This window comes from Jaculus jaculus, chromosome 8 (assembly GCF_020740685.1).
Source record: "Jaculus jaculus isolate mJacJac1 chromosome 8, mJacJac1.mat.Y.cur, whole genome shotgun sequence".
NCBI classification, from domain to species: domain Eukaryota; kingdom Metazoa; phylum Chordata; class Mammalia; order Rodentia; family Dipodidae; genus Jaculus; species Jaculus jaculus.
In genome coordinates, this window is record NC_059109.1 from 95,056,060 (window position 1) to 95,066,112 (window position 10,053).

Here is a 10,053-nt window from a genome sequence, read left to right on the forward strand (position 1 = left end):
GCCCCCTTGTGCATCTGGCTAATGTGGGACCTGGGGAACTGAGCCTCGAACCGGGGTCCTTAGGCTTCATAGGCAAGCGCTTAACCGCTAAGCCATCTCTCCAACCCCCTTATCAAGCATTTTAATGGGTACACTGCATCTGATTTATATTTTTAAAAATGAATTAGCAAGGAAGACTTTCCGTAGTAAAGGTGATTATGCTATGCTCTAAAGAAATGAAGATAAGTGGGCTGGAGAGATGGCTTAGGGGTTAAGCGCTTGCCTGTGAAGCCTAAGGACTCCGGTTTGAGGCTTGACTCCCCAGGACCCACGTTAGCCAGATGCACAAGGGGGCGCATGAGTCTGGAGTTCTTTTGCAATGGCTGGAAGCCCTGGCATGCCCATTCTCTCTCCTTCTCTTTGTCTGTCTCTCTCAAATAAATCAATAAAAATAACAAAAAGAAATTAAAAGCTTGCACCACCATACCTAGCTAGAATATCTTAAAAAAAAAAAAAAAAAAAAAGAAATGAAGATAAGTTAACTAGATAGAAAGAAAATAGTTGAGCCTCAGGCAAAAAACAAAACAAAACAAAACTTCGGATAAATTGTGTGTGGTGTGGTGGTGGTTTAGACTAGGGCAGATGCATATCATGTATTTAGAAGAGAAGTTTGGGAGTTCTTAATGGGCTTGATATAGCAAGACCAAGAAGAGAAGCATTTCAAACATAACTACTGAGTTTTGAGTGCATACCCAAACAGCTGGTACCCTGTACAGAGGAGGTAGTAGAAGACAACCATGGTTGGGTAGGAATGCCTCTTCATTTACACTTGAATATAATTGGTATGAAGTGGTAGTGCACTATCACAGAGATGTCAAGGAGGCATTTCAGTATAAGATGCATCTTAGAGGAGGTCACTAGCATGGTGAGTCATAAAAGCCAGGCATGATAATTCCAGCACTCAGGAGGATGAGCTAGGAAGATCACTGTGAGTTTGAGGCTAGCCTGGGCTATAGAACGAATTCCAGCGCAGCCTGGGCTATTGTAAGACTATGCCTTAACAAGAGGAAGAAAAAGTAAACATCTCTTTCACAGGCTCAGGATCCATTGCAAAAGAGGTGGCAGAAAGATTGTAAGAGCCAAAGGAAGTGTAGGACTCATTGCAGTGCACTCTTCCAGACACAAAATGGCCTGGATATCTATGACCTTGACCTCAAAATAGTAGAGACTGATAGAGAGGGAGAAGGAGATATGATGGAAAGTAGAGTTATTAAGGGAAAAGTAGGGGGGAAGGAATTACTGTGGCTTATGTTTTTATAAGGATGGAAGTTTTTAAAAAATATTTCAAAAGAGTAAAAGAAAATGAGTCCTTTGTGCATAGGCAGTATTCAAAGCAGTTGCCTACATAGGACAAGGGCATGTAGTGAGAAGAGAAAATGGCTTGGTACTAACCTATGGGGGCTTAACTATTCAGCAGCTGGGGAGAAGGAAGATGAGCATGCACAGAGACTAAAAAGGAAAATAGCCACATGTCTGAATATAAGCGGGCAGGAATGGGAGAAGGTTATGGCCAAATGGTCCAGTCTTCTGCAGGTCAAGGGTGTTTGACAGTGTGAAGGAAGCAACATCCAGGAAGGAACTTTGAGAACTATAGGAATATAGACCCTATGTCCCACCTCCAAAGGAGGTGAGTTACGAAAAAATAAACATCTGCCACTTGATACAGGTGCTGGTGTAAGATTTTCTCAAGAGACCTTCAGCTGGCCTCCTTCATGAGATTTGTGATACTGAACTGCTGTTTGTTCCTGTGAATGGGAGATTGCTGGCAGAGTTCAAGTCATGTCTGTAAAACCAGAATCATGCAGTTAGGTTTTTTGTAAACTTTGCTGCATTTGTCTCTTTCAGTTGCCATCTTGATAACTCTTTTACTCATATATTATAAGAGATAAAAATTAGGCCCAAAGAGAAGACTTGAATCTGAGTGACAGCACTAGGTACCAAACTCTTGCCTCTGTTTCTTGCTGCTTAATTTACCCTGTTGCTGTTGTCTTTGCTCATTTGTAGAAAGGTTCTGGCCTTGTTCTTTTTCTTTCTTTTTTTTTTCATGTATACATATGTGGTATGTGTGGGCGTATATGCATGTGTGTATGCGTGCGTTTGTGTGTGTGTGTGTATGTTTTCATTGAGGCCAGAGATTGTCATCCTTGATTGCACTCCACCTTTTTTTTTTTTTTTCAAGGAAGTGGGTCTCACTCTAGTCCTAGCTGACCTGGAACTCACTCTAGCTCCAGGCTGGTCTTGAATTCATGGCAAATCTCCTACCTCAGCCTCCAGAGTGCTGGGATTTAAAGCATGTGCCACCACACTCGGCTCCACCTTTTTTGTTTTTTTAATAGGGTCTCCCCTACACTTAGAGCTTGCTGATTCAGCTAGTTTAGCTAGCTTTAGGGATCCTTCTGTTTCCATCTCCCCAGTGCTTGGATTACAGGCCTGCACCACGACACCTGGCTTTTTTCCTAGGTGCTGGGAATCTAAACTCAGGTCCTTATGCTTGCACAGCAGGCACTTTCTCTACTGAGTCAGCTTCCCTGTTGCTTCTTTTAATTACCTGTTATATAACAAGGTCCATTTCACCCATTGTAGTTGTACACTACCATTTAATCCCTTTTCATAAAATAAGATAGGATTAGCCGGGCGTGGTGTCTCACGCCTTTAATCCCAGCAATCGGGAGGTAGAGGTAGGAGGATTGCCATGAGTTTGAGGCCAACCTGAGACTCCATAGTGAATTCCAGGTCAGCCTGGTCTAGAGTGAGACCCTACCTCAAAAAATAAAACAAACAAACAAAAAAGATTGGATTGGCAAACTAGGTATGTGCTCAAGCTGATAAAGATCAATAAAATATCACACTAATCCCTTCTGAGCACTTCTCCAAATGCTAAACCCACCCTGGTAGAATCATGCTGCCCTTTTATCTAAAGGATTAAGAGATGATAGTGAGCTGGTGGTTTCTCTTGTAGGCTCTGTTGCAGTCAGTTTCACGTTACTGGCAGAAAATACCTGACCAAGAGTAGCTTGCGGGAGAAAAGGGCTTCTCTTGGCTTACAGACTTGAGGGGAAGCTCCATGCTGACAGGGGAAAACAATGGCATGAACAAAGGGTGGACATCACCTTCTGATCAATATCAGGTGGACAACAGCAGCAGGAGAGTATGCCAAGGGGAAGCTGACTATAACACCCATAAGCCCACCAAACAATACACCTCCTCTAGGAGGAAGGAGGATCACAGTCCCAAATTGCCACCAGCTGGGGGTCCAGGATTCAGAACACATAAGTTCATAGGGGACACCTGAACCAAACCACCACAGGCTCCAATAACAATAAAAAGAGTTCTTCAAATACAGCATTCATTTCTGTACTGGTATATTATTATTATTATTATTATTATTATTATTTTATTTTTTTTTTTTTGGTTTTTTGAGGTAGGGTCTCACTCTAGCCCAGGCTGACCTGGAATACATTAGGGAGTCTCAAAGTGGCCTGGAACTCACGGCAATCTTCCTATTTCTGCCTCCCGAGTACTGGGATTAAAGATGTGCGCCACCATGCCCAGCTTGTACTGGTATATTGTAAGTGCTGTGTTCATGATTCATTTCAAGAAAAAAAGCAAAAGAGATGAGAAATTAGGCCTATTAGCTGGAAAAGGTACTCCCCACTGATTTTAAAGTAATTGGGCAGTGCTCTGAAGTTCTTTTTTTTTTTTTTTTTTTTTCTCTCTGTGTGTGTGTGTGTGTTTGTGTTTCTGGGAATCAAACCCAGAGCCATGTGCATGCTACACAAGCGCTTTACCACTGAGCTGAATCCCTAGCCTTTGGTTTTACCACGTATGTCAGGCTGGCCTGAAACTCTTGATACTCCTAGTTCAACCTCCTTGTGCCTGTTTTACCAGGATTAATGCCTGCTGAAGTCTTCAAATACCTTAATTTTACAGGCGAGCAAGTCAACATACTAAATCTGATGTTAGGAGTCTTATTGTGCATACTCATGCATTTTTAGAATATTAAAGTTAGCCCACTTTTCTGGCTAAGTGTACTGATCTTAAAGGTAGCTGCTTATGTTTTTAAACACGTTCCAGAGAAAGTTTTAGAAAATTTTTGCTCCTTAGAAGGATGTGTTAAACCACTTCCCAGCCCACCTCCCTTCTGTTCTCCTAGGGGTTTTAAGTAGGTCTCACATTTTTTAAAAAACTGTTCCTATTATTTACCTTTTAGAGATTTCTTATTTTTACTATAAGGCCTTTTACAAAAAATCACATGATATAGTCTTTAATGTCTTTTATCTGTGGGTGAATTAAGAAGAATCGTATAAAGATAATATCAAAGTGATACTTAACAAGCTAGGTATAACTATAAATGGTTGATTTTATGTTCATTCACTTCCAATCTCAATTAACTGATACTGTGGGAGAGAAAAAAAGACTCCCAAGGTAGACAAACAGTCATCAAATGTAAAATGAAAGAAACACAAGGGAAAAAGTCCTAAAATTGCTTGGATTGTCAGGGAGACTAGCAGTAAAGGCAGCACCTAAGCTAAAGGGAGTAAACTGGAAGAGTAGGGGGGGGAGGAAACATGAAGAGGGGTGACATGGAGGGCTTCCTGTATAAAATCCTACGGGCATAATAGGTAATGCCTGACCTCCAGTCTTCTGATGAACAACAGTTACCCATTTTTGCTTGATGGGAAATTTTAAAGAATGAGAGATTTTGAGATTTTTTTTTTTTTTTCAGGTGAGCCTTGTACAGAAGTGAGAGACTCAGATTAGTGTTTATTATTAAAAGGTTCACTCACTGTTCCACATTGTTTATGAGGCACAATTTATGTGGAAGTTAAGGCTGGAGCTAGCATGGCTAATCTGTCTTGTTATATGCGAGGAAACTGAGGCATACAGAAGTAACTCATTCAAGTTATAGTTGGTGAAGCAAGATAGTGCCTAGTTAATATCCTGAAATCCTAAGTGCTTTTCCATGGAAAAAGTTACAGGAGAGTTAGGATAAAAAGAGGAATGGCTGTGGGAGGAACAGAGTAGCTGGGGTTACTTCTAGGTATGCTGCTTTGCTGACTGGAATATTTGGTTTTCTATTTTTCATTTGTATTATGCTTTTTTTTTCTTAATTGTTATAGTATGTCTCATTTAAACTGCCATTCTTATTAATTCACAGAAAAAAAGTCCAGAATATTGACTTAATTGTGCAAAGCAAGTTTCATATCAGCTGATGAATGCATGAGATTTTCAAGGCTTTCACAGTGGGTTTTAAGGTAAGTTCAATTATGCTTTTTTAAAGGCAATACTCAATATTGTTTTTATAAGCCATAATAAGATTTATTTGTCTAATAAGCAGTTGAACTTACCTTTAAAAACACTGTGAGAGATTATGTCTTAGCCTTTGGCTAAGATCAAGTATAAAAAAACTCAGTGTCTGGTTGTTTCTGTTTTCTCAAGCCTGTATTGTGTCTGGAGTCTCAAATATTTTTTCTACGTAGTCTTTAGTAAAGTTTCACATATGGTACTATAAAGTATATTTTCATTTTAAAGATGGTAAAGGCTGTTTAATAAAGATGGAATTATTTTTGTACTAGGTTACATAAGATTCTGATCCCAAAGTGTCAGTTCTCCTTCACAAGGAAAAGGGAAGTTCAGTGTGGCAGTGTGCTTCTCTTGTCAAAGAAAGTGCTGTATAGCCATGCTCTTGAATTTCACTGTTGCTGAGCTGGGTCTCACCTACAGAGATATCATGTACCTAATATTTCTTACTTAGCATATCCAAGTTCTGAATGCTTAGAAAGCATTTAGATGTCTAGTGCATCATTTGTTGTGTACATGTGATGTGTCAGGAAGCCAGGGCAGTGGAAAGTTGAGCTAGATACTAAAGCACTATATCAATCATCCACTATGGATGTGAATCCATTTACTTTTGGTCAGTATGCAGTTGATACTGTGTGGGAGAATGCTTTTAAGATTGATTGCGTACTAACCTAAAATATTAGCACCAAAGACCTTTAGAGACATTTAGTTTACTACCTTGAATACTCAACAGTTGACCCAGAGTCATCCAGCAGATTCATGGCAATCAAAATTAGCTCCCCACTTCCCTCTTGTTTGTTGACTTTTGATATATTCTTTTTAAAAAAATTTAAAAATCATTTTATTTATTCATTAGATACAGAGGGAGGGAGAAAGAATGGGTACTCCAGGGCCTCTAGCCACTGCAAGTGATCTCCATTTGCACATGCCACCTTAACCACTAAGCCATCTCTCCAGCCCTTGATATATTCTTTGTTTTTATTTTATTGAGTCAGTGTCTGTTAAAGCTAAGGGTGATCTTGAACTTATGATCCTCATGTCTATACTTCCAAGTGCTTAGATTATAGATATATATCACAACACCTAGCCACATTTTTGTTGATGATTACCTTACCAGTTTTAGATCTATTAACCTTTATGAATTGGAGGTGTTAAACTCACAAGATGTAGGACATTGAGTTTAGAATCAGAAATTCATTATATTAGAGAATACTAGCAGCCTTTTGAAGTTGGAGAGATGATGATTTAGTTTTTGCAGCTAATTTTTGTTGACTGTTAATAAACTGATTTTTAAAAAATTTTTTTTTATTTGAGGGCTGGAGAGATGGCTTAGTGGTTAAATACTTGCCTGTGAAGCCTAAGGACCCTGGTTCAAGGCTCAATTTCCTAGGACCCACATTAGCCAGATGCACAAGGGGCACATGGGTCTGGAGTTTGTTTGTGGTGGCTGGAGGCCCTGGCGCACCTATTCTCTCTCCCTCTTTCTCTCCCTCTTTCTCTCTCTGCCTGTCACTCTCAAAATAAATAAATAAAAATAAATATTTTTAAAAAAATATATTTTTTTAATTTGAGAGTGACAGGCAGAAGGAAAGTGGCAGAAAGAGAGAAAATGGGCTCACCAGGGCCTCCAGCCATTGCAAATGAACTTCCGATGTGTGCACCCCCTTGTGCATCTGGCTAACATAGGTCCTGGGGAATAAAGCCTCGAACTGGGGTCCTTAGGCTTCACAGGCAAGCATTTAACTGCTAAGCCATCTCTCCAGCCCTACAATTGATTTTTTTGTTTTGTTTTATTTTTGAGGTAGGTTCTCACTCTAGCTCAGGCTGACCTGGAATTCACTATGTAGTCTCAGGGTGGCCTTGAACTCTTGGCAATCCTCCTACCTCTGCCTCCCAAGTGCTAGGATTAAAGGTGTGCACCACCATGCCCTGCTCCTACAACTGATTTTTAAATTATTGAGGAATATAGATACTGGGAAGTATTCATATCTTTCTTTCTTTCTTTTTTTTTTTTTCTTTTTGGTTTTTCGAAGTAGGGTCTCACTCTAGCCCAGGCTGACCTGGAATTCACTATGTGGTCTCAGGGTGGCCTCAAACTCACAGTGATCCTCCTACATCTGCCTCCCAAGTGCTGGGATTAAAAGCGTGCACCACCACGCCCGGCTTGTTTTCATTTCTTGATTTGTTTAATTAGAAAAATGAAAGTAAGAAACACATTTAATGATGTAGCAAAGTTTAATATAAAGATTATATTTAAGAACTGGAGAGACAGTTTAGTGGGAGAGTGTTTGCCACTCAAGTGTGAAGGCCTGAGTTAAAAAAATATGTTGGGCTTGCTGGCATACGGCTGTAATCCCAACACTGCGGTTGCAGAGATAGGAAACCCTGGGACTCACTGCCTAGCTAGTTTAGCTGAATCAGTGAATTCTATGTTAAGCAAGAGATCCTGTCTCAAAGCAAACAGGGATATTGAAGAAGACATACTTTGTTCACCTCTGGCCTCTGTACATGCCTGCACACCACACATATAACACATGGGGAAAAAAAAAGAATTTTTACCAAGAGGAACCATAAAGGACTTTTTTTTTTAATTCTGTAACTTAAAGTTATTTTGTTTAAGTGTATGTACTGAAAAATATGCAGCACTACTTTTATTTTACTTTTGGCAGCGGTGGGGATTGAACCCAGGACTTTGCATATGTTAGGCAAATGAGCTACATCCCCAGCACTGCAATAATAATTTTAGTATTTAACCATCAACTTTAAGTACAGAAGTCTAAAAATACTAGAGAAGTGCCTCTAAAAAAAATGAACTAAATTAGTTTTAAGTCTCGCATTAAAATTATAATTTTAAAAAAATTATAAAATTATATTTTGTAAAATATTACAAAATATAAAGATGTGGCTTTAGTACTGTCTATTGTGTCTCACAGCCCTCTTTCATGTTTAACAATCGTACTTACATACATGGCTTAGACGAAGTGAGGCATTGTCATAGTGCCCTATTGCCCTTGGAAAGACACTTGTTAATAATCACGACTCATCTGGGGGATCCAGAGTGCTCTTCCCCAGCTGGCTTTCTTTAGCTTGTTGCTGGCATGGAAAGCATTGTGGGGCTTCCCTTTTGATTTAACTTTTTTGCCTGCCTTAGTGTTTAAGAGGCTTCAAGTAGTTGTGTTTCAGAATCAGTAAAAAGCCTAACTATAATCTGAAAGTGGAATGAGACTGAGAATAGATAGACTGTTGGATAAAATGAGTTAACTCTTAATACTGAGCTACCCCAGGTGTTTTCAGTATTCTCTCAAACTGCCTGTAGTGTATTTTTAGGTATGGGTGAGAGCAACTGTTCTTGGAATAGAAAAGCCCTGTTGCACCGAGACACAATGCTAGCAGCTGCAGCGGTTTACAGAGGTGAGTGGGTTGCACACTCTACCTGTACCTTATTAAGGAGTTTGGGCTCTGTCATGTTAATGTCCTTAATATTACCAGTGCTGTTCCTTTCATGTTAAGGTACTGGTAGACTTCATGACTTTCCTCTCAAGACACAGACCCTAAAACTCTTTTTCCAAACAGCCCTTAATTTCTTACTGTCAGCCTCTCTGTTACAGTTTTTCATGTAAGGCATTCTTAAAATCCTAGTTATCTTAGTGCCCATTTCTCTTTGGAGGAAGTATTTTTATTGAGCATGTATGTTTCCCTCCCTGCACTAAAAAATTAATTAATTATTTATTTATTTATTTATTTATTTATTTGAGAGAGAGAGAAAAAGGGAGGGAGAGAGAAAGAGAGAATGGGTGCACCAGGGCCTCCAGCCACTGTAAACGAACTCCAGACACATGTGTCACCTTGTACATCTGGCTCGTGTGGGTCTTGGGGAATGGAGCCAAGGTGCTTTGGTTTTGCAGGCAAGTGCCTTAATTGCTAAGCCATTTTCACCATTATGTGTCTTTATAGAAATGTACAGAAATGAGGATGGTTCATTACCTGCCACATACCAGATCTATCACATGATAGGATGGAAATACCATGATTCTCAGGTAACATTATTAAGGTATCACTTTTCTTAGAGAGTTCATGTTTTTGTTTACTTTTCATTGTTTGTAAAACAGGATTAGGGGTTAATGTGGGCTGCAGTGACTTAGTTCTAATAACTTTCTTTTTATCAATTTTTTTAGGCAAGACCAGCTGAACGAGGTTCTGCAACTGTGTCATTTGGAGAACTAGGAAAACTAAACAACCTCATGTCACAGGAGAAAAACAACTTATAATAAATATCTTTTCAGTGTTATTGTATTCTAGGATTTTCATTAGAAATAGGTAATTATAGCCAGGCATGCTGGTGCACCCCTTTAATCCCAGCACTTAGGAAGCAGAGGAAGGAGGATTGCTGTTCATTTGAGGCCACCCTGAAGCTACATAGTGAATTCCACGTCAGCCTGGGCTAGAGGGAGAACCTACCTCAAGAAAAAAAAAAAAAAAAGAAAGAAAGAAAGAAATGGGTAACTTTCACATTAAAATTATTACATTTTGGGGCTGGAGAGATGGCTCCACAGATAAGGTCCTAGCTTTCAAAGCCTAAGGATCTGGGTTCAGTTTTCCAGTACCCACATAAAGCCAGATGCACAACATAACACACACATCTGGAGTGTGTTTACAAAGGCCCTGATTTGCCCATTCTCTTATCTGCCTGCCTCTCTCTCTCAAAAGTAAAAT

At 39.6% G+C, this 10,053-nt stretch overlaps 1 protein-coding gene across 6 annotated transcripts in view; it reads left to right on the plus strand.

Annotated features, from left to right (window-relative positions):
- Nucleotides 1-9,628, plus strand: part of Ndufaf5 (NADH:ubiquinone oxidoreductase complex assembly factor 5) — a 35,786-nt gene extending 26,158 nt beyond the window's left edge. For all 6 annotated transcript variants that reach the window (XM_004661527.2, XM_045156251.1, XM_045156252.1 and 3 more), the window contains 3 exons: nucleotides 8,668-8,751; nucleotides 9,295-9,377; nucleotides 9,516-9,628. In XM_004661527.2, coding sequence (XP_004661584.1) covers nucleotides 8,668-8,751; nucleotides 9,295-9,377; nucleotides 9,516-9,608 — 260 coding nt within the window. In that variant the 3' untranslated portion in view covers nucleotides 9,609-9,628. The remainder of the gene's footprint in view (nucleotides 1-8,667; nucleotides 8,752-9,294; nucleotides 9,378-9,515) is intronic.
- Nucleotides 9,629-10,053: the final 425 nt, after the last annotated feature.